Raw genomic sequence first — 27,778 nt, 5'->3', positions numbered from 1 at the left:
GGCAACAGAGCGAGATTCCACCTAAAAAAAAAATAAATAAATAAAATAAAACAAAATTAATGCAAAATATCCAGGAGGAACAAAATATCAAAATGCCAAATTTTTAATAAAGATTGGATCAGTGTTACTGATTTTTCCTTTTGCCTCAGGCTCCAATATAACTTCCATGGCACAGTTAATGATCTTGTCTTTATTTAAAATGTTGGCATTTTGTTCATCATGAATTTCTGGCATTAATTTGATTTTTTTAAAACATTATACTAGCTTAATAATAACTAGATAATAATAAAATATTATCTAGCTTAATTGCTGAGTTTGGGGGTACCCCTTAAATATTGCACCGAAGGCAAGTGCTTCACTTGCCTTACCCTCCTTCGGCCCTGCTCCTGATCATTGTGACAACCCAAAACACCTCCACATATTTCCAAATACCTTGCTAGGTTGAGAATCTCTGAAATATGCTTGATTTTTCTCATATAACTACAAGTCCGAAGAGAGGCAGCCTCGGCCTTAAACAGTGGCTCCATGATGCCAACAAGGAGCTAGGTTTCCTTTATGTCTGTCATGCTCATAAGATAGCTGCTGTGCCCTAGGAATTATGTCCTAGTGTAACCGCACCAGACTAATCTAGTTCAACTTTTATATAACAAAATCGTGAGTCGTTTTTCAGTTGCCGTGGACCCCAGGGTCGAAGGTCATACAACCTGAGCATGACCAGTTGAACCAAGTGTGCACAGGTGAAATCTAAGTGCTTGGACCAAGGAACAGGGACGGAATGAAGAAATGGACCCCATATGGCAGGATCCAGGAACCAAAGAGATCACGCTCTGGTGTCACCCCATAGCAGGATCCAGTTAGATTATGCCTCCCAGCATCACCTCATTGCAAGATGCAATCAGATCACACCTCATTACACTATGCTTATAAAACCTGACCCAGCCCCCAGCTCCAGGAGACAGGTTTGAGTGTTTCCTCCTGTCTCCTTGCCAATCAACTCAATAAACCTTTCTTGCTGAAAAAACCTAGTGTTTTGACGTTTGGCTTTCCCTTGCATGCAGGTAAATGGACCCAGTTTGGTTCGGTAACACTAGTTCCAGACAGGAAAAACAAAAGGAGGGCAAAAGGCAAGGAAATCATACCCGCTGAGCCTGTTTTCATTAGAAAAACAGTAACTTTCCCAGGAGCCCCACCCAATAAACCTTAATGCATATATCATTGGCCAAAAGTGAGTCATGCAGCCAGCCCTAGCTGCAAGGAGCCTGGGGAGGTAACACGTTTAAGTGGGCACAATTCCAGCCTGCATAAAACTGTTCTGCCCATAAGAAAGAAGGGTAGAATGCACAAAGGATAAACAGCTAGAAGTGTCTGCCACAGGGGCCATGCGGGATAACAAATACTGGCTCCTTTTGGTGATTGCAAATGGCACTTTCTCTGCTTGTAATGTGATAGTCTACTTGAGCAAGGCATTTTGGTCGTTGCTTTCAGAATTACGGATTAAAACCTGGAATGTTGTCTTAGGTTGGGTTCCATAGAGGCAGAGCCTGAAAACAGGGATTTTAGTGCATGTGATTTATTAAGGGCAGACTCTTGGGAGAAACCTGTAAGAGTGCAAGGGAAGCAGCAAAGGAAAGAGAAATGAGCCGCGCAAGCAAGGATGCATTCTCAGGTCAAGTGTAGCCTTGGCCTGATGCACGAGGGGCTATGGAGCCTGAATCATAGCAAAGAATTATCCCTCCTTCAGGCAAGGAAGCTGACCTTTTTTTACCCTTGATAAATCAGTTATTAGCTGCCCCCTCTTGGTGGAAAGGGGCCAGTGTAACCTCCCAGGTGTCTCTGAGAGATGCAACTCCCATCAGCCAAGAGCAAGTCTCCAGAGAGGGTTACAGGTGTGAGCTGTTTGTCAAAGCATTTGTCACAGCTGGGGGTGGGGTAGCACCACCCTAGCATGGATCTGGGTGGGCACAAAGAGCATCTACTACAAATATTAATTTTAACACACTTTCCAAAGAACCGCCTTTATTTTTACTTTGTATTATTTGAGAGCGTAATGCTAGATATATTGCTAGGATTAAAAGCTACTGGAAAAACTGGCAACAAATTGAAAATCTCTCTTTTTTTTTTTTTTTTTTTGCCTTTCTCCATTTTAATGTTGTACAAGTATAAGGACCATATGATCTGGATTAACTTTAGGTAGCAATAACTTAAAAGATGGGAAAATGTATCATATTACAGAGATTTAAAAATTGGCTATACCATAAATGATGAAGAAAACTTAACAATAGAACAGGACAATGTTCAAATAGTGAATACAATTAACAAATAGAGCCAAAAGATCAACATTCATTTCTCATCATCTTTCATGCAATGTCTCAGCTTTCTTCTCCCAAACATAAAGGCAGATTAATTCAAAGTAGCCCTATAAAGAATATTTGTTTATCACGCCTGTAATCCCAGCACTTTGGGAGGCCGAATTGTGGGGGGGTGTCACCTGAGGTCAGGAGTTCAAGACCAGCCTGACCAATATGGTGAAACTGTCTCTACTAAAAATACAAAAATTACCCGGGTGTGGTGGCACATACCTGCAGTCCCAGTTACTCGGGAGGCTGAGACAGGAGAATTGCTTGAACCCAGGAGATGGAGGTTGCAGTGAGCCGAAATCGTGCCACTGCACTCCAGCCTGGGTGACAGAGCAAGACTCTGTCTAAAAAAAAAAAAAAAAAAAAAAAAATTCTGTTTCCTTCTGAACTTACTATTTGAATGGAAACTATATTAATAACTCATGGTTTCCTACTGAAGTTTAAGATTCCCCTAGATAATACTCAGATTTAGACAATGCTAGAATAAGACACTGAAGCTGAAACTGGATCCTTTCCTTACTCCTTATACGAAGATTAATTCAAGATGGATTAAAGACTTAAATGTTAGACCTAATACCATAAAAACCCTAGAAGAAAATCTAGGTAGTACCATTCAGGACATAGGCATGGGCAAGGACTTCGTGTCTAAAACACCAAAAGCAATGGCAGCAAAAGCCAAAATTGACAAATGGGATCTAATTAAACTAAAGAGCTTCTGCACAGCAAAAGAAACTACCATCAGAGTGAACAGGCAACCTACAGAATGGGAGAAAATTTTTGCAATCTACTCATCTGACAAAGGGCTAATATCCAGAATCTACAAAGAACTCAAACAAATACACAAGAAAAAAACAAACAACCCCATCAAAAAGTGGGCAAAGGATATGAACAGACATTTCTCAAAAGAAGACATTCTTACAGCCAATAGACACATGAAAAAATGCTCATCATCACTGGCCATCAGAGAAATGCAAATCAAAACCACAATGAGATACCATCTCACACCAGTTAGAACGGCAATCATTAAAAAGTCAGGAAACAAGAGGTGCTGGAGAAGATGTGGAGAAATAGGAACACTTTTACACTGTTGGTGGGATTGTAAACTAGTTCAACCATTATGGAAAACAGTATGGCAATTCCTCAAGGATCTAGAACTAGATGTACCATATGACCCAGCCATCCCACTACTGGGTATATACCCAAAGGATTATAAATTATTCTACTACAAAGACACATGCACACGTATGTTTATTGCGGCACTATTCACAATAGCAAAGACTTGGAATCAACCCAAATGTCCATCTGTGACAGACTGGATTAAGAAAATGTGGCACATATCAGAGAAATGCAAATCAAAACCACAATGAGATACCATCTCACACCAGTTAGAATGGCAATCATTAAGAAGTCAGGAAACAACAGGTGTTGGAGAGGATGTGGAGAAATAGGAACACTTTTACACTGTTGGTGGGATTGTAAACTAGTTCAACCATTATGGAAAACAGTATGGCAATTCCTCAAGGATCTAGAACTAGATGTACCATATGACCCAGCCATCCCACTACTGGGTATATACCCAAAGGATTATAAATTATTCTACTACAAAGACACATGCACACGTATGTTTATTGCGGCACTATTCACAATAGCAAAGACTTGGAATCAACCCAAATGTCCATCTGTGACAGACTGGATTAAGAAAATGTGGCACATATACACCATGGAATACTATGCAGCCATAAAAAAGGATGAGTTTGCGTCCTTTGTAGGGACATGGATGCAGCTGGAAACAATCATTCTTAGCAAACTATCACAAGAACAGAAAACCAAACACCGCATGTTCTCACTCATAGGTGGGAACTGAACAATGAGATCACTTGGACTCGGGAAGGGGAACGTCACGCACTGGGGCCTATCATGGGGAGGGGGGAGGGGGGAGGAGGGAGGGATTGCATTGGGGAGTTATACATGATATAAATGATGAATTGATAAAAAAAGTAAAATAAAATAAAAAAATAAAATAAAAAAAAAAAAAAAAAAAGAAAATGTGGCACATATACACCATGGAATATTATGCAGCCATAAAAAAGGATGAGTTTGCATCCTTTGTAGGGACATGGATGCAGCTGGAAACCATCCTTCTTAGCAAACTATCACAAGAACAGAAAACCAAACACCGCATGTTCTCACTCATAGGTGGGAACTGAACAATGAGATCACTTGGACTCGGGAAGGGGAACATCACACACTGGGGCCTATCATGGGGAGGGGGGAGGGGGGAGGGATTGCATTGGGAGTTATACATGATATAAATGATGAATTGATGGGTGCTGACGAGTTGATGGGTGCAGCACACCAACATGGCACAAGTATACATATGTAACAAACCTGCACGTTATGCACATGTACCTTAGAACTTAAAGTATAATAAAAAAATAAAAAAAATTTTAAAAAAATTCTGTTTCCTTCTGAAGTTACTATTTGAATGGAAACTATATTAATAACTCATGGTTTCCTACTGAAGTTTAAGATTCCCCTAGATAATACTCAGATTTAGACAATGCTAGAATAAGACACTGGGTGATTATTTTAAAGTATGAACTACAGGCAAAATCTAAACGGACATACATAATAAAAAATTTCTGATTTAAAAGACATAGTAAATATAAATGAATTAACTCACACAACCTACTTACACACAAACAAAACCAGAATAAACAAGAACTTGCAGGAACCACCTCTAGTTGATTTCACCACTTAACAGGAGCAAGATCTTAGGTGGGTCATTTTGTTTAAGGATGACTTGAAATTTGACAACACTGCCTTAGCTGCCACATATGAAAACTCTTCAAGATTTTTTTCTTATCAACTAGAAGTTGGGGAAAATACAGCAAGAAATAAAATGAAATGGCTTCTCACACATATGAAGGCCCAGATCATGCCTAAATTTCTAGTGATTTAACTTAAGAAGCTCCTTGCCCTGAGAGATTCCTTTATCCCACAGCACTTTACTCAGATGGGGCAGAGAATCCCAGGACACTACCCAAGCCACAGGATAAAAACACAACCTGTCTTCTATCTGGCACCAATAGACTAATATCTATCTATACACAGGACTGACTTTAAAGTTGGTTAACAAGCATTTTAATTCACTAAAATGAAACTTAGAAATTACATGCTTAGTCTACACAAGTTTAACTTACTTTAGTCACTTAGTGAATTGCGAATTGGCTCCCATTAGTGGTCAGGAGAATGCTTTGTATTTGGTGTCCAAACCAAATAAATCAAGCTATTATCACCTTGTGAGTACAAACAATGTTTATTTGTTTGTAAAGTGCCAGTTTTATATTTAAGTAAACATTAAAATCTGTGTTGAAGCAGTGAGGCTGCATCTTTCAACTGCCTGTGCTGGTTAAATGATTGTTTAATCCTGCTGTGCCAAGTTCACTAGAGGGTCACCCCTCACTTTAAAGCCAAGACTGCCATTGTCACTGCTATTGTAAGTCACAGCCAGCCAGGCCTGCTGGCAAAAGGTGATACTACCAGCATTATAAATAAACAGGACTGTTTGTGAGGTAGCTACACAGTTTTAAAGATGCTGTTAATGAACATGATGGACAATTCATGGTGTGGCTAGTTGATAACACTTCAGCTGATTTTTTTATGAGATGGGAAAAAAATCAGCAAAATAAGGGCACATCTTCAGTTCATTTAGAAGTCAGCATCCAAGGTAAAAGAATTCTCTGTTGGACTTGACACCACTCCCATCCTCTGATACTCCCTTACTCTCTTCTCAAAGAAGTTCGTCTTTCAGTGAAATATTCTCCATAAAGTCAAATGGGTTCTCTACTCTGAAAACCTTGCTCAAACCCAGTTCCAGCATGTCTGTCTGCCACAAACTCAATGTATTGCTTCATTAGAGTGCAATTCATCCCAATAGGCTTCACAGGCAAGGCCTCAGTGAGGAATTCCTGTTCTATCCGAACAGCATTGATAATTATTTCTCTTACTCTCTACTCCAGTGGTTTGTGTACCAGGTGTTTGAACATCAGGCAAGCAAAATCACAGTGTAAACCCTCATCTCTGCTAATAAGTTCATTGGAAAATGTGAGGCCAGGCATCAGTCCTCGTTTCTTGAGCCAGAATATCGATGCAAAATAACCAGAAAAGATGCCTTCCGCTGCAGCAAAGACTACAACACGTTCACCATAGGTAGCTTCTTTGTCCCCAATCCAGTGCAAGGCCCAATCTGCCTTCTTCTTGACACAAGGCATCGTTTCAGTGGCATTGAGGAGAAATTCCCTTTCTTTGGGATCTTTTATGTAAGTGTCAATAAGGAAACTATACATTTCAGAATGTATGTTCTCTATGGCAATTTGGAAGCCACAGAAACAGCGGGCTTCTGTCATCTGAACTTCTTGGCTAAATCGCTCCACCAAGTTTTCATTTACTATGCCATCACTTGCTGCAAAGAAAACCAGAACATGGGATATAAAATCTCTCTCCTTGGGCTTCAGGGATTCCCAGTGCCAAATGTCCTTGGACAGGTCCACCTCCTCGGCGGTCCAGAATGAAGCTTCCGCCTTCTTATACATCTGCCAGATATCATGGTACTCGGTGGGGAAGATGACAAAGCGCCAGGAGTTTTCTCTCAGCAGCGGCTCATCCTCCACGCCCGGGGCGGCTGCTTTAGTTTTCCACTCCGCGGGCTCCTGGAAGATCCTCCTCGTGGTCTTGCTGGCCAGGACGCGGGTCCCGCTCAGGGCCGGCGGCGTGTTCTCCTTGTAGCCCAGGCTGAGCCCCTTCAGCCGTGAGAGCTGCAGCTGCTGCCGGTCCGTGATGTGCGCGAGCGGGACGCGGACGGAGAGCACGGTGGCGGTGCAGCGGGGGAGAGTGAGGGGCCTGGACCGGGCGGTTGGGACGGGGTGCACCGAAAATGTCTCATTTTTAAGAAAAATGATTAACAGGTGTTGACTTGTTTTTGTTGAACCGCTATTGTAGAAAGCGCTTTATAATTTGCTTGGGGTATTAACCAGGATCTAGTCTGTAGTTCACAGTCTCATCAGAGCACGTAAATATTTCAGTCTTAGTGTCTCATTTAAAGCTCAATGAATATTTAATAGAAGTTGACCAACAAAATAACTGAAGGAATTATGTTGCATTTAGTTAGACCTGAAATGAGCAAGCTCTTCATTTTCTCAAGTAGTCTGAAGCTAAAATTATTCCAGATTCACGAAATATTCTACATAACTTTATAAGTAATTAAAGGCCTGCAAAATAGGCTTGAAACGCATATATTAAATATTGAAAAAAACATGAAATTACTTTTTGACTTGAAATGCAAGGGAATAGTTTAATATTAATACATTGTGGCCTATGTTACTTATTCAGTAGTGGATTAGTTTAAAAATATTGTCAATACCCTCTTTTTTACATGAGGTAAAAATAGAATCTTTTCTTTGGCCCATGCAAAGTAAACATCCTATAAGATTGAGAGTAACAGAAAACTATGCATAATCCACCCAAGTCAGTCAGTCCAGAATTATTTTTGGGCTCTGGGTCCAGCACTGAGCCAGGTACTGAAAATAATCCAAGAAAAGAAAAGAATATTGGCCCATGTTGAAAGGAGAGATGGTTTCCCAGGAAAGAAGCCTCCCTGTGGTCTGTTAGATCACGGTTGGCTTCAAAAAAAAATGTGCACTCTAATTGATCTACCCTATCACAGATGACATGGGGATGTGTCAATTCTACCAAATTTGAGGACATTTTAATTAGAATCAAAGTACTGCCAATCAATCCGTGTTGAAAGCTGCTAAAAACCACCTGGTAAACTTAGCATGCTATGGTTTCAATTCTTTATCTAGTCCTGAACTATCTTTCACTTACAGGATCTAAAATAATCTAATAACTAGTTCTTTCTGGAGAACAGAACATTGGGCTGTGATACAGGGCTGTCTGATAAACACAGCATATCCATATAGCTGGTTGCCTTTTCTTTCCTTTGATCTTCACCTTTTTAAAAAATATTCAAATACATTCCCTTTTCTAACTGCCAATATGTCCATACGTATGTGTGTGTGTATGTGTATAGACATATACATTAAAAAATTCCAACTCTTGTCTAATAATGGCATCGCTTCCTTTCACTACTCTTCTTGCCATATCACATTTTAGCCCTTAGGGATGGAGAATCATTACTATGGTTTATTACTAGTTAGTATGGAGAAAAGAAGAGAAGGCATTTTTCTATTCCTATTTAAAGCCACATTCAGACTCAAACACAATTATTTAGTCAATGGCAACTCAAAACCAAAAGTGACAATCTGACCAGACTCTTAGTGTCTATAGGACAGATTATCCTGTTCAGTGAAGATGAGAGAAAGGTTAATAAGCATTAGCCAAGAAAGATAAACATTTGGCATCCTGCAACCAATGTGCCTGACAAAAAAGAGCAGAGCAAAAATAATTTTTCTTTGTTTAGGATACTTTGAATTTATCTTTTCAGAAGAACTAACCTTAGTCAAAAGAAGCAAAATTTCACTTAGAAGGAATACGTTTAAGAGATCTATTGTATAACACAATGACTATAGTTAATAACAATGTATTGTACACTTGAAAATTGTAAGACAATAGATGGTGTTTTCATCACAAAGAGAAGCACATGAGGTAATGCATATGTTAATTAGCTCAATTTAGCCATTCCATAGTGTATACATATTTCAAAACATCATGTTGTACACCATAAATATATACAATTATGTTTGTTAATTTAAACAAATAAAGACAAGGGGAGAAACACTAAAAATAAAACACTAAAAATAAAGGCAATAATAAGTAGAAAAGGCTAAAAGAAAAAGAACTAGCCTTAACATTTACACTGAAGACTCCTACTTTCTCAAAGCTATTTAGCATCTGTAAAATTCTAAGATTGCATTCCTCCCAATGTCATGTGACTTACCTGTTTATCAAAGGCTACCCATGATGGTACATCACTTCCATCTCCTTTAGGATATATGCTACATTTCGGCTTTATCTTTTGTCCCAGAAGTGGTTCTCCACCTATTCCAGGCTTTTCATCACTCACTAACATCATAACATTGTTGCAAAAGCCCCAATGCTGGGATTTGTGAAACTTCTCCTTTCCCACCTGTGAACATAAGAAACAACATAAAATAGCCAAAATTACTCTTTATGACTTTTCTAACCTGTTTGTAAAATGTCAACACAGTTTCTCACCATGTATTTTTCCCTCACAAAAATGCAAATAAAGTGGCAAATAATTATGATCAATCTTTATCCATAAAGTTGTGTCACATTCTTAATTCATTTTAACCAATTCAAAACATTGAAAGGCGGTAAACATAAACCTAATGCTCCATGCTATATAAAACATTAAAAAATGACTATTACTGCAAGTAAATATTTAGAACATTAGCTTCCTAATTGGTCTTTCCTACTTGTTTACCAAGAATGCGAACAGAAAAAAAAGAAAAGAAAAAACTGCTCTGCTTCAGAATAAAAAGTGTATGTAACTGTTTTCCACAGAAATCTAAACATTATTTTCACCAAAACAGAGAACAAAATCTTTTCCTCATTCAAGTAAATGTAACAGGAAATTCTTCAGAGCTGACATTCTCCTTTAATTGCAAAACCTTATCTCCCACCTTTTCTGGTGATCTGGAGACAAAGGAGAAAGCACAGATACAACTACCAAGGGTTGGCAAGGACATAGCCAACATCAACATTTGTGCACTGCTGGTGGGAAGGTAAAGTAGGACAATCACTCTGAGGAGCGATGTGGCAATACGAACAAAGAGAGAGGCATATATGTCCTATGGCCTAGCCAGTCCACTCCCACACAAGTATCTTCTCTTAGGCACAAGGAACTGCATACCAGACTATTTGTTATAGCACTGTTTGCAAAAGTGAAAAATAGGAAACCACTAAAGTGTCTACCCATAGCAGAAAAGATACATATATCTCTTTATAAACTGGAATATTAATACAAAGTCTCATATTACATATATCAATATAGACAAATCTAGGCCGGGCGCAGTGGCTCACGCCTGTAATCCCAGCTCTTTGGGAGGCTGAGGCAGGAGGATCACCTGAGGTCAGGGGTTCAAGACCAGCCTGGCCAACATGGTGAAACCCCGTCTCTACTAAAAATATAAAAAATTTCCCGAGCATGGTGGTGGGCACCTGTAATCCCAGCTACTTGGGAGGCTGAGGCAGGGGAATCATTTGAACCTGGGAGGCAGAGGTTGCTGTGAGCCAAAATCATGCCATTGCACTCCAGCCTGGGCAACAAGATCAAAACTCTGTCTCATAAAACAAACCAACAGAAAAACAGACAAATCTCAAAAACTGTCAGGCAAAAAATACAGGTAGCTGAAGTACACATAAAATTTCACAACACATATATAAAGCTGGAAAATACCCTAAAAATATGGTAATATTTATGGATAATACATGCATAGAAATAAGCAGCAAATTCAAGATTATATAATGTTCATGATAATAAATGAACACTCATATGTCCCATAGCCCTGCGTAAAAAATAAACACCTCAGAGATAACTGAAGCTTTATCTCAGAGCTCATAGCCCTGCCTCCCTTCTCCAGAGGTAACCATTATCCTGAATTTGCTTCTTTAATATTAGCACATTGCCCAGGACTGTATATAGCCAAGGCAATAGCCTCTTGCAAAACATGATGCCTTGGCAGAGAAGTCTAATAGGGTCAAAAAGACCTCATTTCCTTTTGTGGAAAAAGGCAGCCTGGAAGAATGAGGAAGGCCTGAGCAGCCCTCCTCAGGGAAGTCAGGGCCATAACAGCTGCCCTGGGCAGATAACAGCCCAGCTCTAGGGCTGGGAGAGGAAAACTAGATGCAGTGATTAGGATGGTGAGCTATAGCTGGCTCTGCCCCTTAGGGAATCAATTGTCACTACCTCCACCATTGCCTCCACTCTGTCTTTCTGTCTCTGTCTCTCTCTCTCACACATACACACACACACACACACTTGCTCACACATACAATCAGATTACCACAAGGCAGTCCCAGATCCCCATAAAACAAAGCAAAAGTTGCATTTCAGTAAATGAATAGTGGAATAATATAGAATTTAATAATGATATACTGTCTCCTAAAGCAAGTAACTCTGAGTAATCATAAAGTCACCTCAAACCAACAAATGTTTCTTAAGTACTTACTATAGTCCTAGCTTTGTGCCAAATATACGAGTTAAAATAAGCATAAGACTCAGCCCCTGCTCTGAAGAAAAAAACCCACAATCTTGTGGAGGAAGCAAGATTTAGATATATAAAATGATACAGTTTGGATGTTTGTCCTCTCCAAATCTCATGTTGAAATGTGATTCTCAGTGTTGGAGGTGGGGCCTGGTGGGAGGTAATTGAATCGTGGGGGCAGATCTCTCGTGAATGGTTTCACACCATCCCCTTAGTTATAAATGAGTTGTCGCTCAGTTAGTTCACATGAGATCTGGTTGTTTAAAAGAGTCTGGGACCTCCCCCTTCTCTCTCTTACTCCCACTCTCACCATGTGATATACTGGCTCTCCCTTTGCCCTCCACCATGATTAGAAGCTTTCTGAGGCCCTCATCAGAAGCAGATGCCAACACCACACTTCTTGTATAGCCTGCAGAACCATGAGCCAATTAAGTCTTTTTATTTTTAATAAATTACCCAGCCTCACGTATTTCTTTGTAGCAACAGGAGAACAGCCAAATACAGAAAACAACTAGAAAACAGTACAGCTACCATTTTTGACCACTTACTATGAGCTGGATGCTTTACTAAGGGTTTTATATCTCATTTATGATCTCAGTTCACTGTCACAAAACTGTTTTATCAGTGTTATTACTGCCATTTTTCCAATGAGGAAACCAAGGCAGAGAGAGGGAGACTGGCCCACCCAAAGTTACATAGTAACTACTGGAGCCTGAGATCTGAACCTAAGATCATGTGACCCTAAGCTCTGGTAAATGTATGGCTAAGTGTATGGCTGACCAGAGCCACACACTGATGTGCTGGAGTAGTAGTGCTGAGGTTCTGTGGATAACTGGATACTGTCTTGGGCCTGGAGGAATGAGATGAATTAGATAGGAGAGGAGAGGCAAGGATGTTCCAAGCAGGGTTATGAGTGATGTACTGCAGCTGAGCTGACAGCACCTAGGGAGAGGGGCAAATCTAGTAAAAAAGAAAGTCAAGGTCAAGTTTGGAAGGAGGGTGAGCTAGAGTAGAATATATAAGGAGGACTATATCATGAAAAGCCTCTCATGTAAATATCTTAAAAGTCTCCTTCATCAGGCCACTGGAATATTTACTAAGGCCTAATACTGGCCAGGCCCTATTCTAGAGAGTATGGTATAAAGATGAAGTCACAGCCAGCCTTCCTTCCCTGAGGAGCTTTCTCCACTACTCACAAGTTTCCTCCATGGATCTAGGTTTCCATAATCACATGGAAGAAGCCCTTGCCACCGCTGAAGGCCTCACTCAGCTACCTATCCCCCAGAATTCCACAATTTGTTCATGTGTACCCCCCCTTCGGTCAGACCACATCTTACAGCTTACAAGGTACCTTAACGTCTATTCAAAGTCATGTCCCTGGTCAAGCTATACCTCTACACAAACCCCTCTCCCCACCAAGGGTCAGCTCACATCCCACTACATAGTCATCCCTTCTACAAACATCTGGTGAGCATCCATTGGGTGCTAAGTTGTGAGAGACTTTGGGGACATGGCCTTGGGCAAGCCATAGCTCCCAACCCTAGAAAAGAAGCCAGTCACTGTGGCTCTGGATTTGGCAATGGGTTTCATACATGTGGCACCAAAAGCACAAGCAACAAAAGGAAAAATAAATTGGACTTCATCAAAATTAAAACTGTGTGTCAAAGGATACTATCAAGAGAGTGAAAAAACCCATAGAATGAAGTTTGGATGAGGTGGCTCAAGCCTGTATCCCAGCAACACTTTAACAGGCTAAGCTGGGAGAATCACTGGAGCCCAGGAGTTCAAGACCACTCTGGGCAATAGAGTGAGATGTCATTTCTAAAAAACAGAGAAACCCAGAGAATGACAGAAAATATTTGGAAATCATATAAGGGTCTATTATATAGAATATATAAAGATTCTTACAACTCAGCAGAAACACAAACAATTCAATTTAAAAATGGGCAAAGGATGTGGTAGACTGCCATGGTTACTACTTGAGACCATCACCATGACAGTTATTACTGTTACTACTTAAGACCGTCATTATGACAGTTACTACTGTTAGTACTTGAGACCGTCATTACAAGAGTTACTACTGTTACTACTTGAGACCGTCATTACGAGACTGAATGAAGGGGGACAAACATAGAAATGAAAACTTAAGACGAAAGAAACTGTTTTAAAGGAAGGGTCCAGGGAAGAAGAGAGCTCTCTGCTTCTAGTGAGCAAAGGCAGCCCCCCCACCGCCCCCCATTGAGCTTCCACAGCCCTTCGTATTTATTGGGTAGAATGAGGAGGGAGTAGGTAATGATTGGTCAGCTCCTTAATTGATCACAGGTTCATATTATTACTAACAGGCTTCAGATGTACCTAATCACAAGAAACACTGCGCTTGGGGCATGACTGCCCTCAGCACTCCTTCCGAGTGGCAGACACAGTTTGTCAGTTTGCCAACATTCTGCATTTATGAGAAACAGTTTGCTGTTTACTCATATAGCCTCCAGTAGTATACTGAGTTGACCATGACCCTCATTCTTTCGGCATGTAACAAAAGGACTTGAATACACATTTCTCCAAAGAAGATATACAAATGGCCAAAAAGCACACGAAAATGTGTCCAATGCCATTAGTCATTAGGGAAATGTAAATCAAAAGTACAATGAAGCCAGGCACAGTGGCTCATACCTTTAATCTCAATACTTTGGGAGGCTTAGGCAGGCAGATCACTTGAGTCCAGGAGTTTGAGACCAGCTGAGCAACATGGTGAGACCTTGTCTCTACATAAAATACAAAAATTAGCCAGGCATGGTGGTGCATGCCTACAGTCCCAACTACTCAGGAGGCTGAGGTGAAAGGATCACTTGCGCTCATGAGGCTGAGGCTGTAGTGAGGTATGAAGCTATGATCGCACCACTGCACTCCAGCCTAAGCAACAGAGACCCTGTCTCAAAAATACATACATACATACATATATACATACATATAATGGGATAATGCTTCACATTCACTAGGGTGGCTACAATTTTTTAAAATGGAAAATAAATGTTGGTGAGGATGTGGAGACACTGGAACAGTCACACCTTGCTGGTGGGGATGTACACTAGTATGGCTGCTGTGGAAAAGTTTGGCAGTTCCTCGTTAAGCTAAACATAGAATCATCATATGATCCAGCAGTTGCATTCCTTGGTATATTCTCAGGAGAACTGAAAACATACATCTACAGAAAGAAACTTACACATAAATGTTCATAGCAGCATTATTTACCATGGCCAAAAGGTGGAAACAACCCAAATATCTATCAGCTGATGAATGGTTAAACAAATGTGGTATATCCATACAATGGACTATTATTCTGCCGTCAAAGGGAACAAAGCACTGATACGTGCTACCACATGGATGAACCTTGAAAACGTTATGCTAAGAGAAAAAAGCCAGACACAAAGGGCCATGTATTATGATTCCATTTATATGAAATATACAAAATAGGCAAATTCACAGAGACAGAAGGCAGATTAGTGGTTGCCAGGGACTGGGAGGAAGAAAGAATGGGGAGTGATTGCTTACTGGGCACAGGTTTCCTTTGAAGTGATGAAAATTTTCTTGAAATAGTGGGGACAGTTGCACAGCATTGTGAATGTACTAAATGCCACTGAATTGTATAATTTAAATGGTTAAAATGGTAACTTTTATACTTTGTATATTTTACCACAATAAAAAAGAAAACCCCAGCCAGCATGAGATTCACACACCACAAATGAGCTATATGATGACCAAGCCCAGGGATGGGCAGATTCATGAAGCCTTCCCTGACCACCAGCCCTTCGTTGTGTACATGCACCATAATATGTGCACATACTCATGTCTGATTTGTCTCCTCAACCAGATGACACATTTTTTAAACCCTAGGACCATGGTGTGTATTTCTTCCTTTTTCTATGTCCCCTCACCATCTAACATATTGCTGCAGATATGAGAAGCCCGTAAAACTTGAGTGGTAGATTCACTGGTTGCCAAATTGAACCTTGTGTCTGGATCAAATAGGCAACAAGGAGCCATTAAAGTTTCCCTAGGGACACAGGGACAATATGAGGCAGCAAATCTGAAGACAGATCCACTAAGAGTGGGTAGGGTGGGTTGGAAGGGGGAAGGTCTGAAGGCAAAAGACTCTTTTTTTGAGACGGAGTCTCACTCTTGTCACCCAGGCTGGAGTGCAGTGGCGCGATCTCAGCTCACTGCAACTTCCACCTCCCAGGTTCAAGCGTCCTCCTGCCTCAGCCTCCCAAGTAGCTGGGATTACACGTGCCCACCACCACACCTGGCTCTTTCTGTATTTTCAGTAGAGACAGGGTTTCACCATGTTGGCCAGGCTGGTCTCGAACTGCCAGGCTCAAGTAATCCGCCTGCCTCAGCCTCCCAAAGTGTTGGGATTATAGGCGTAAGCCACCGCGACAGGCACAAAAGACTTTTAAAGAGGCCACTGCCATATCTTAACATGAAGATCTTCAACCAATCTTAAACTGAAACTGATTAAGCAAGCCACAGCATGCCAACACTTGAGCTAACTGTCTCTGCACACAAACACCCGGGCCTCACTCTTTCCAGGAATGCCACTCTAGTTGGTAATGGAGATGATTTCAGCGGGTATGCAAGAATGTTCATCTTGCTCTATCCTCTTCCTTTTGATTAAGGCAAGGGTAAGTCTCAAGTACTGACTATACTCCCAAATACTTGCCTATAAAAAGAAAGCAGGCCTCAGGCTCATAACATTTTACAGGCATCAGATATAAAAACACTGTTTTGTTTTCTTTTTTTCTTACCATGACCTTCCACTTAGATCAAATGGTGTGGTTTTCATTTATGGTAAGGATATAAAGTTTCCCTTTTAAATAGGTTTTAGTTTTCCAAAAGTGATTCAATTCACAGAGAGATATTAAGTAAATAATGGATCAGTTGGCATGGATCCATGGCAATGCATCCGATACATTTTTTAAATTCCAAAGGTAGCATGTATGCTTCTAAAGTTTCATAGCCTCTGACCCTATCAAACAAATGTCACAGGAGTAGATAAGTTTTTTTTTTACTATTTATTTATTTATTTAATTTATTTATTTATGTATTTTTATGAGACGGAGTCTCACTCTGTTGCCCAGGCTGGAATGCAGTGGTGCAATCTCGGCTCACTGCAACCTCTGCCTCCTGGGTTCAAGCGATTCTCCTGCCTCAGCCTCCCAAGTAGCTGGGATTACAGGTGCATACCACCACAACTGGCAATTTTTGCGTATTTTTAGTAGAGATGGGGTTTCACCATGTTGGCCAGGTTGGTCTCAAACTCCCAGCCTCAGGTGATCCACCCACCTTGGCCTGCCAATGTGCTGGGATTACAGGCATGAGCCACTGCACCTGGCCTGGAGTAGATAAGTTTAAAGCACCTAGGAGGAGGGCAGGAATTAGGAGACAGAGAAGAATAGTGATCCAGGAAGCAATGTGACCCTCAGGAGCTGTGTCACATCCACAGTGTTCAGGAGCCTGGAGCAGAACAAGGGAGAAGGTGCTGGGATTGACTGGCAGGCATAATAAAAGGGCTGGGAAGGGTTAGACTGAAGATACTTAGAAGGCTCTGGTCAGAAGACAGAGTGAAGTGGTGGGATAAAGCCACGCACCTAAGCAAACAAAAGTGACTGCAGTCAATTTATTATCTCCATATTCACGTGGTCTCTGTCTCTCCTTCCAGTACTGGCTTGCTTGTGTCCCTGGTAAGTCAGTGATCAACAGCATTAGCCTCTCCCTTCCATGACCTCCTTTCAATGGACTCATAAAGACACTCAAGTCTTTCACCTCTTAGAGGAAGAAAAGCCTCCTTCAGCCCTTAGTCTTGCTTTCATTACTGTCTTCACTCCCTCCCATCCTCTATCTTCATGTTTCACGAAACAGTAGTCTGCAGTCACCGAGAGTCCCTTCTCCCCTCCATTCACTCCTGCACTCTGGATTGTCATACAACCTCCCCTGTTAGGCCTTACCTTGCAGCACACCACATTATTCTAATGTTTGAAAGGTCTAGAGTCCTCTAACTTGAGACATGAGATTAAGAGTATAAACAGGGGCCAGTGCCTTAGGGGTTTAAAGAACACTGGATTTTGTTTTGAGCAGGGCATAGAAAGGATCGCTCTGGTCACCATACAAAGAACTGGGACTATTGCAATAGTCCAGGCAAGAAATCATAGTGGCCTAGACCAGGGTAATAGAAGTAGAGACAGTGGAAGTGATCAAGTTCTGTATGTATCTTGAAGGTAGAACAAAAAGGATTTACCAATAGAGTAGATGTAGGGTGTGGAAAAAGGGATGAATTGTTAACAACCCCAAGTATTTTGGTCTGAACAATGAGAAGAATGGAGTTTTAGGTGCTGGGGTGCAGAATAGTGGGAGAGAACTTAAATGAGAATTCTGGAGGTAGGAGGCAGGCACAGGAGTCCAGAATTCTGTTTTGGACATGTTACATTCAAGATACCACTCAGATAAGCAAGTAGAAATGTGGACTAGCAGGTAGATATGGGAGTCTGAAGTTCAAGCAAAAAGTCAAGGCTGGATATAAAAATTTGATATACATCAGTTGATGGATGGTATTTAAGGCTACAGTGCTAGAATGAATGATGACAGTGCAGAAAAGAAGTCCAAGACTGAGCTTTAAAATATCCCAATGTTACGTGATCAGGGAGATGGGGTAGAATTAGCAAACAAGACTAAAAAGGGGCAGCTGGTAAGATGGGAAGAACACCAGGAGAGTTCAGTATCATGGAAACTACATAAAGAAAGCATTTGAAGGAACACATGACTAACTGTGTTAAAGGCTACTAATAAGTCAAATGAAGACGAGGCTTGAGACTTGACCCCCTGATTTGGCAACATGGAGGTGGCTGGTGACCTTGACGAGAATGGTTTCAGCGGAATCATGGGAACAGAAATAGCTTGTGAACCATATGGCTCTTTGAACAGCTCTAGGTAAGGTATTGCAAATCAAAACTCTTGAGTTTCTAGTATTTATAATTTCCTTAAAATAACCCAAGCTCAGAAAAATGCAAGAAATAAATAAAAGATCATCTAAATGTCATCTCTTAAAGTCTTCTCTGACTGCCAGAGACAGAACATTCTGTTCCTGCATAGATCTTCTATTAAAGTCTGGAAGGTTACCCTGTCTTTAACTATTTAGGAACTTACCCTTTCCCCTCCCCCACCCCCAGCTGTATCACCAGGGCCAGGCGAAGTGCCTAGAACAGGGAATAAAATGTTTTTTAAAAAATAATACATGTGCTCCTTGAAAGGGCAGCAGTGGTACAGACAGAAACAAACAATCTCGCAAGGTTTATTCTTGATTCATTCATTCTCTACCCATAATTCCTGTATAGTCATCACTGTAATCAGCATATTATACTATAGTTTCCTATTTATATACTTGCATTTTATACTAGACTTTGTACTTTCTGACAGTAAGGACTATAGGGCCTGGCACATAGTAGGTGTTCAATGAGCATCTATTGAATGAATAGAACATAAGCTGTGGATTATTTTCAAAAAATCAGATACTGTCAGCTGATCTTTCCCTGTTCATGTTACCTGGCTTAGGCACCCTTAAATCTAATAATCAAACATTTGGAATGGAGAGCAGAACCAGGGAGTAATAGGGTCATAAAGGATAGGACAGGAGATCTGGCATCAGAAGCCTGGCATTCACCTTCCAGCTTTGCCTCTATGGGCCATGTGATGTTGGAGCAATCACTTTACTTCTCCAGAGGCCTCTGGCTTGCCATGTCTGAAGTGAGAATAATAATACCTGCTTCACAAGACAGTGGTTAGGACTAAGTGAGAGAATATCTGTGACTGTGCCTGCCTGTTAGTATTTATTATTTTGTTTTCTCAAGAAGGACTCGGTACTAGCTTTTAGAGAGAACTGAGTCAGAGTTCCAATAAAAAGGGACCAAGTACAGGAGTTCGAGACCAGCCTGGCCAACATGGTGAAACCCTGTCTCTGCCAAAAATATAAAAATTAGCCAGGTGTGGTGTTATGCACCTGTAGTCCCAGCTACTTGGAAGGCTGAGGCAGGAGGATCACTTGAACTTGGAAGGTGGAGGTCGCAGTAAGCCAAGATCGTGCCACTGTACTCCAGCCTGGGTGACAGAGTAAGACTCCATCTAAAAAAAAAGGGACCAAGCATGATTCCCTTACTAACCAACCTAAGAGCTTATATATTTTTTTCAAGTAGATTTATAGATTTATCTCCATTTTTATGACATTATTGGCCATAATATTTGCTCCATGAACATTAATTATCTGAACTTCATTCCTGGGTCAAATGTCACTTTTAACACTGTTTTTCTTAGTTCCATGGAAGCAGGGCCACATGTTAAATGCTGAATAAGAAATACTCAACATTTAACACAGGGTCTGATAGGTATGAGTCAATAGTTCTTCGACTTAAACATACCATCTGTTTTTAAGATTTATTTTTTGGGCAACCCACTGTAGCAAACAGCCAACCCTATGTATATAGATTAGGGCTATAGGAATTCAAAGAAGTATACTACGGAGTGGTCGATGCCAGAGAAAACTTCATGTGGAATTTGAGTCTTAAAGTGAACCTTGAACCATGCACTGAATTTGGGCAGAGTAAGAGAAAAGATGCTGAAGCATGTTGAAGGACCAGGACTAGACCCAGTTAGAAGTTAGACACAGGGGCATTTCCTACAGTAGTGGGACATGAACTTGGAACAGTTAATGTAGACATCAATCCATAGAGAGCCTTAAATAGCAAACTCAGACACTTAAACAACATCTTATGGGGTATAAGGCTCATTTCTGCTAGTATTTCTAAAGGAGGCTGAAGAGGTGGATTGAAATTCAAGAGCCCTCCACAAGGCTAACCTTCCTTTCCTGGTCACCACCACCGCAAGAGAAAGAGAAGGGGCTGGAAAAAACAAGGGCAAAAGAGGTATGCCTGAAACTGCCTTTGCAAAAATTATGACAGTAAAAGAAATGTGTCCTAACCGACTCCATCCTGCTTCTAACCTCCAAGCTGCTCTTGTTCATTACTGGACATAGGCCGAACTAACTTTGGGAGGAGTTTATAGTTTAAATTTGAAACAAAGATGATAACAGTGCCTCCCCGAAACAAACCCCTGCTCCTTGCTTGAGGACCAGATCACCTTTGTAAAACTAATAAATTAGCCACAAGATTGGAAATTATGGCTTAGGAATCACGCAGCCTGAGACCACAAGATTTCTAACCTCCCCAATTGCTCCCATAGATAACATTACTATTATAAAACCTAAGACCAGTGTTCAAGATAATTTCCAGATCCTGCATTCTGATGGATCCTTTGGCACCACCCAGACAGGTAAAATGGCTCATCTGGTCTGTGGCCCCCATCCAGGAATTGACTCAGTGCAAGACGGCAGCTTCAATTCCCTATGATTTCATCCCTGAACCAGCAATCAGCATTCCCCATTCCTTAGGCCCCTGCCTGCCAAACTGTCTTTTAAAAACCTCAGTCTCAAAATTTTCAGGGAGAATGATTTGAGAGTAATAAAACTCTGGTCTCCCATTTAGCTGGCTCTGATTATATGAAACTTTATTGCAATTCCTCTGTCTTGATAAATCGGCTCTATCTGGGCAGCGGGTGAGAAGAACCCATTGGGTAGCTACATGCTTGCTTCTTTGAGGGGCAGCAACCACTGCACACCTGCCCCCCGCACCGCCCGCATACACACACACACACAATTGCTACAAACTCTTACCAGCATATCTTTGTCCAGTTATAATAGTAACAATAACTAAGAATATCATATGACAGGGCCTTTTAATTTTAAACATTAAACTCCAACAAGGCCAACAGAGTTGTATGGAAGCATGTGGGGCCCATAAAATCCAACAATGCTATAAAAATTGAGGAGAAACCAAAATATATCAAAGTCAGAATGCAGTTCATTCAACCAAGTTGCTGCTAAATTTATGAGCAAATTCTCCACCCAAAGAGTATTATCCAGATACTTGTTAAATATTTCCAATTCTCGTGCTAAATAAAATAAAATCAGCCACACCTAATTATTTAAAACAATGTTTTTAGCATGAAAGGAACTATTGCTAAAACCTCTCCAAAACTCTTGGCTTGTGAGTTGTGAATTCACACATTCAAACTCAAAACAACAAAACACACACACACTTTTTTTAAGTTCAGTGATGCCAATTGCTATTGTTATTCTAATTGACATAGCATGCAAAACTCCATTTTTGCACTATTAGAGTATTAGCTTGAGATTTCAATTCAGAATTCTATACCTTAGAAACTAACATGTTGAGAATTTGTTTGATATGATGTAACAGTCCATAGGGCATTTGTTTAAAATGTTTGCCCCACACCTCCACACCCCCACACACATACACAAGCTTGAGATTTGCCATTATAGCCTCTTAAGATGGCATGGCAACCTACCCTTTGCCATAGTGACTGTGAATTGGTACTCAGTCTCAATTCAAGGAAATTAGCAAATGTCTTAGCAAATGATAAAGTTAGGAACATAACTATTCCTAGATCCTATATCAGTGCTCCTTGGCATCTCAACTCCCTGATTCCCATTCTACCACTGTTGGAAAGGTGGCAGCCAAATCCAGACTCTGCTTCATATCAAATTAAAAGCTAACATCAGCACCCCTTCCTCGCTGCTAAAAATTGGAAGGGCAATTTTATCACATGCATAAGTTGATCAATCAGTTAGTTATCAAGGCTGCTACGGAAACCGTAAAGTTAATCCAAACTGAGAAGCTGGCTATAGTCATCTACATTAGGAGCTGTTGATCTGTTTGCAACCTCTGTTTTAGAACCCCAGCACAGCAGTCTCTTGTTTCTTTCTAGGCTACACTCAAAAGCCCAGATGCTTGACAACCACAGGACAAAGGCAGGTAGAGTGAGGTGCTTGGTAAGAATGGGACAGCTTACTAGGACCACCATGAGCTAGATAAGCAAATACAAATGTCATTTCTGTTGCCATAATAGCTAACAACTGTAGCACTATTCTAAGCACTTTAGAAGCATTAATTTTTATTTATTTATTTATTTGTTTTTGAGACAGGGTCTTTCTCTGTCACCCAGGCTGGAGTGCAGTGGCGTGATCACAGCTCACTGCGGCCTTGACTTCTTGGGCTCAAGCTATCCTCCCACCTCAGCCTCCTGAGTAACTTGGGACTACAGGTGCACACTACCACACCCTGCTAATCTCTGTAATTGTTGTAGAGATGAGATTTCACCATGTTGCCCAGACTGGTCTTGAACTCCTGGGCTCAAGTGATCTACTCACCTCGGCCTCCCAAGGTGCTGGGATTACAGGAGTGAGCCACCATGTCCAGCCACATTAAATTCTCTTAATCATTGGGAGTATTAAAGGCTGGAAAGGGGAAGAAGAGGAGGTGGGGAGAGGTTGGTTAACAGATAAAAAATTACAGTAGATAGATGAAATGAATTCTGGTGTTCTGTAGCACTGTAGGGTGAATATGTTTAATTACAATTTATTATATATTTTCAAAAAACTAGAAGAGAGGATTTTGAACGTTCTCAACACAAAGAAATGATAAATATTTGAGGTGATAAATATGCCTGATTTGCTCATTACACATTGTATACACATATGGAAATACCACTCTTTATCTCACATATATGTACACTACAAAAGGGAAAACCCAACAGAAAAATGGGCAATGGATTTGAAAAGGCACTTCACAAAAAAAGGAAATGGAAATAGCCAATAAACATACTAAAATATGGTTAATCTCATTAATAAATGAGATATGCAAATTTTTTTAATGCTCTTAATCCTCAGAGAGAAAATCTATGAGTATATTCTATCGTCATCCCCATTTTATACATGAGGAGTCTGACTTTTTCTTTGAGACAGGGTCTCACTCTGTAGCCCAGGCTGGAGTGCAGTGGCACAATCATAGCTCACTGCAGTCTCAACCTCCTGGGCTCAAGCAATCCTCCCACCTCAGCCTCCTGAGTAGCTGGGACTACAGATGCATGCCATCATGCCTGGCTAATTTTTGTATTTTTTGTAGAGACGGGGTTTCACCATGTTGACCAGGCTGGTCTCAAACTCCTGAGCTCAAGCGATCTGCCCACCTCGGCCTCCCAAAGTGCTAGGATTACAGGCGTGAGCTACTGTGCCCAGCCTAGATGGGGATTCTGAGAGACAGAGTTTTAGTAATTTGCCCAAGGTCACTCAACTAGTATTAAGTGGTGAATCCAGGAATGCAAATCCAACACCAGAGCCCTTAAGCATTAGGCCTCATATTCTTTGTGCTTTTTTGAGAAAAGTAATAGATGTCTCCTTGTTTAAGTCATCAGGGTTGAATTGTTACTTTTGCTTTTGGCAAATATAACAGCCAAAACATCCACCATGACCCAGAAGGGAGGAAATGGACCAAATAATTGGATCTAGACTCAATCTTTTAAAAGCTGGGGAAGTATTAAAAGAGAGTGCTGTAGAAATGCCTCTACAGTCACCAGCAGTTACTGGAAATTTGGGAACTGAAGAGAGACAGTTAATATTTAATATTTCAATAAACATTAACAAAACTTATTTTTCTTTTTTTAGGTTAATAGAAAATTTGATATAGAATTATCTAAAACTATCATTCTTAGATATTTCTGTCTGATCAGGTTCTGGACTAATTTGCTCCTATTCTGTGAATAGTGTGGGGTTTTTTCCTCCTTCATCTAATATTTATTTTAAAAATTCGTTTTCTCTTTTCTTTTATTCTTTACTTTTATGGAGAAGAAAAAGTCATTCAGCAGATACTGCAAACCTCCCAGAGAAAATAACAAAATCGCCTCAGGTATAGTGGGATCTGACAGTGTAAGACTATAAGAGCGTGAAAGCCATCATTACTTATTAATTAAGCTAAATCACTCAAAAACTAACCCCAAATGTGCAAATTAAAAAGGCACGCCAAAGAAAACCTCAAACATTTTTTAAGCTAATTTCCTCTCTTTCTAAAACTAACTTGAAAAAGTGTTGTGGTCATGATTCTTAGCCATCAACTCAAAATAACAGTAAGATTGATTTTATATATTTAATAACATATTTAAATCTGTAGAGTGAAAAACAAAATTTAAATCAATAAGATCTGGAGATCTGCAGAATCTTTCTCACAAGGCTCTGATATTTTTTCTCTAAATAACTGAACTCAAGGCACCAGTCAATAAAGAGAATTCTAAAGATTTTCCCCAAAGTAAGTTGAAACCACTGGCTCATTGTAGCTGATTCGCGCAGCCATTCCCAAATTCCTTCTCCCTTGCAAGTCTCCATTTAAAAACTCCAGAAAAAGCTAAACACTGCACTTGTTTCCTCAGCCTCTTTTTAGGAATCTGTTTTGGAATCTCTGAAGGATTTTTGCTCCCTTGAGCCAAGGGACAGATGCAGGTCACGTTCCCCTCTTCTTGCCTTGAAATGTATACATGATCCCTAGAGCTGCAGCAGCCATCTTGGGATCATGGGCAAGATTGCAGAAATGCTGGCTGAGGCAAAATTGAGCCTCTAAACATGTGCCAGCAGCCACCTACCTCTGAGGCAAGAGAATATGTTCTGGAGGCAGGGAACCTAAGGCTAATTCACGCTGACTTCTTAGAACTAAATCAAAAGGAAAACCACAACTTTCCACACCTAAGTAACAAAAGGACCCAAGGGAGGCTACTCCCTTTGCAACCCCCCTGCGATCCCCACCTTTTTCTGCATGGCAGATGGAAAACTGAAAGTATCTGATTGGCTGCAGAAAGCAAAAAGTATCTCTGATTGATTGCAGAAAGTTTGCATAGGAGTGTAACTATGTAACTTCACTTTAGTCTCTGATTGGTTGCTTTCCACAACCAATCAGATGCTTGCATAGGGTGTAACCTTTGTAACTTCACTTCAGTCTCTGATTGGTTGCTTTCCCCAACCAGTCAAACTGATTGCTGGGCCACTACTTCATTTATATAGGGTCTACGTCAAGTAACCAACGGGAAGCCTCTAGAGGGTATTTAAACCCCAGAAAATTCTATAAAGGGGCTCTTGAGCCCCTATGCTCCCCCTGCTCCCAGACTGTGCAGTTTACTTTCATTTTTAATAAATCTCTGCTTTTGTTGCTTAATTCTTTCCTTGCTTTGTTTGCACATTTTGTCCAATTCTTTGTTCACAATGCCAAGAAGCTGGACACCCTCCACCGGTAAACACCTCCAGACTTCCTACTTGGTGAAAAAAATAAATCCCTGCTTGTTTAAACCTCTATTGGTCAGGTATTCCATTACTTTCAGGAGAAAGCATTACAAACTAATGTATGCAGTCTCTAAAAGCTATCTTTTAATTTTTTTTAGCAGAATAAGATTAAGTGATCTAAAGAGTAATTTTCTTTATATTTTAGGAAAAACAAAAAAAGACAAATAACCTTGACAAAGAAAAATACAGTGGGAGGAAGAACTGAACCTGGTATTAAGGTTTACTATACAGATACAGTAATAAAAACTGTGTGGCAATGGCAGATGGATAGATACAGCGACCAATGGAACAGAACAGACAACTCAAAAGACAACCCACACAAATATGCTCAAATGGTTTTGTAAAAGATTCAAAAGTAATTCCATGGAAGGATAGATATTCTTTACAACAGATGGTGCTTGAGCAACTGGGCACCCATAGGCCAAAAAAGTTCATCATGACCTAAATCTCACACCTTAAATAAAAATTAACTTAAAATGGATCAAATACTTTTTTTTTTTGAGACAGGGTCAAACACTGTCCCCCATGATGGAGTACAGTAGTGTGACCACAGCTTACTGCAGCCTCCATCTCTCAGGCCCAAGCCATCCTCCCACCTCAGCCTCCCGAGTAGTTGGGACCACAGCTGCACGCCACCACACGGGGCTTTTTTTGTATTATCATTTTTGTAGAGTCAAAGTCCCCTTATGTTGCCCAGGCTGGTCTTGAACTCCTGGCCTCAAGTAATCCTCCCACCTCAGCCTCCAAAAGTGCTGGGATTATAGGCATGAGCCACCATGCCTGGCAGATCACAGACTTAAATATAAAATGTAAAACTATAAACCCTTTAGAAAAAAACAACAACAACACAGGAGGCCAGGCACAGTGGCTCACACCTGTAATCTTAGCACTGTGGGAGGCCGAGACAGGTGGATCTCTTGAGCTCAAGAGTTTGAGACAAGCCTGGGCAATATGGTAAAACCCTGTCACTACAGAAAAAAAAAAAAAAGAGCCTGGCATGGTGGTACACACCTGCTGTCCCAGCTACTGGGGGGCTGAGGCAGGAGGATTGCTTGAACCTGGGAGGTTGAGGCTGCAGTGAGCTGAGATTGTGCCACTGCACTCCAGCCTGGGCAACAAAGTAAAATCCTGTCTCAAAATAAACCATCACAGGATGTAGGGCTAGGCAGTGAGTCCTTAGACTTGACACCAAAAGCACAACTCATAAAAGAAAAAAACGATAAATTAGACCTTATCAAAATGAGAAACTTTGGCTCTACAAAAAATACTGTTAACAGGATGAAAAGATAAGCCACAAACTGAGAGGAAATATGTGCAAACCACATCTCAAAGGACTAGTATCCAGAATGCATAAAGAATTCTTAAAACTTAACAGTAAAAAAAACAAGGCTGGGCACGGTGGCTCACACCTGTAATCCCAACTACTTGGGAGGCTGAGGCACGAGAGTCACTTGAATCTGGGAGGCAGAGGTTGCAGTGAGCCAAGATCACGCCACTGTACTCTAGCCTGGGCAACACAGTGAGACTCTACCTCCAAATAAATAAATAAATAAATCTTAGTAAAAAACAATCAAATTAGAAATGAGCAAAAGACATAAACAGACATTTCACTTAGCTGGATATACAGATGACAAATAAGCACATGAAAAGATATTTAATTCATTAACCATCAGAGAAATGCCAACTAAACCCACCATGAGATATCACTACACACCTATCAGACAGCTAAAATAAAAATAGTGACAACACTAAATGCTGACCAGGGTGCAAAGAAACTAGATCACTCATATTGTTGGGAATGTAAAATGGTAATTTGCTCTCAAAAATAGTTTGATAGTCTTTTTGTAAAATTAAACACGTAAGCATCAAATAACACGCAATTGCACTCTTGG

At 40.6% G+C, this 27,778-nt stretch overlaps 1 protein-coding gene and 1 pseudogene across 1 annotated transcript in view; both read right to left on the bottom strand.

Moving 5' to 3' along the window:
• Positions 1 to 27,778, bottom strand: part of EFHC2 (EF-hand domain containing 2) — a 336,667-nt gene that overhangs the window by 157,717 nt on the left and 151,172 nt on the right. Inside the window, exon 8 of the mRNA XM_030934607.1 lies at positions 9,316 to 9,504. Within this exon, the coding sequence (XP_030790467.1) occupies positions 9,316 to 9,504 (189 nt within the window). The remainder of the gene's footprint in view (positions 1 to 9,315; positions 9,505 to 27,778) is intronic.
• Positions 6,069 to 8,089, bottom strand: LOC115898735 (annotated as a pseudogene).

Source organism: Rhinopithecus roxellana, chromosome 7, assembly GCF_007565055.1.
Source record: "Rhinopithecus roxellana isolate Shanxi Qingling chromosome 7, ASM756505v1, whole genome shotgun sequence".
NCBI classification, from domain to species: domain Eukaryota; kingdom Metazoa; phylum Chordata; class Mammalia; order Primates; family Cercopithecidae; genus Rhinopithecus; species Rhinopithecus roxellana.
This window is presented reverse-complemented; position numbering and strand designations above follow the sequence as displayed.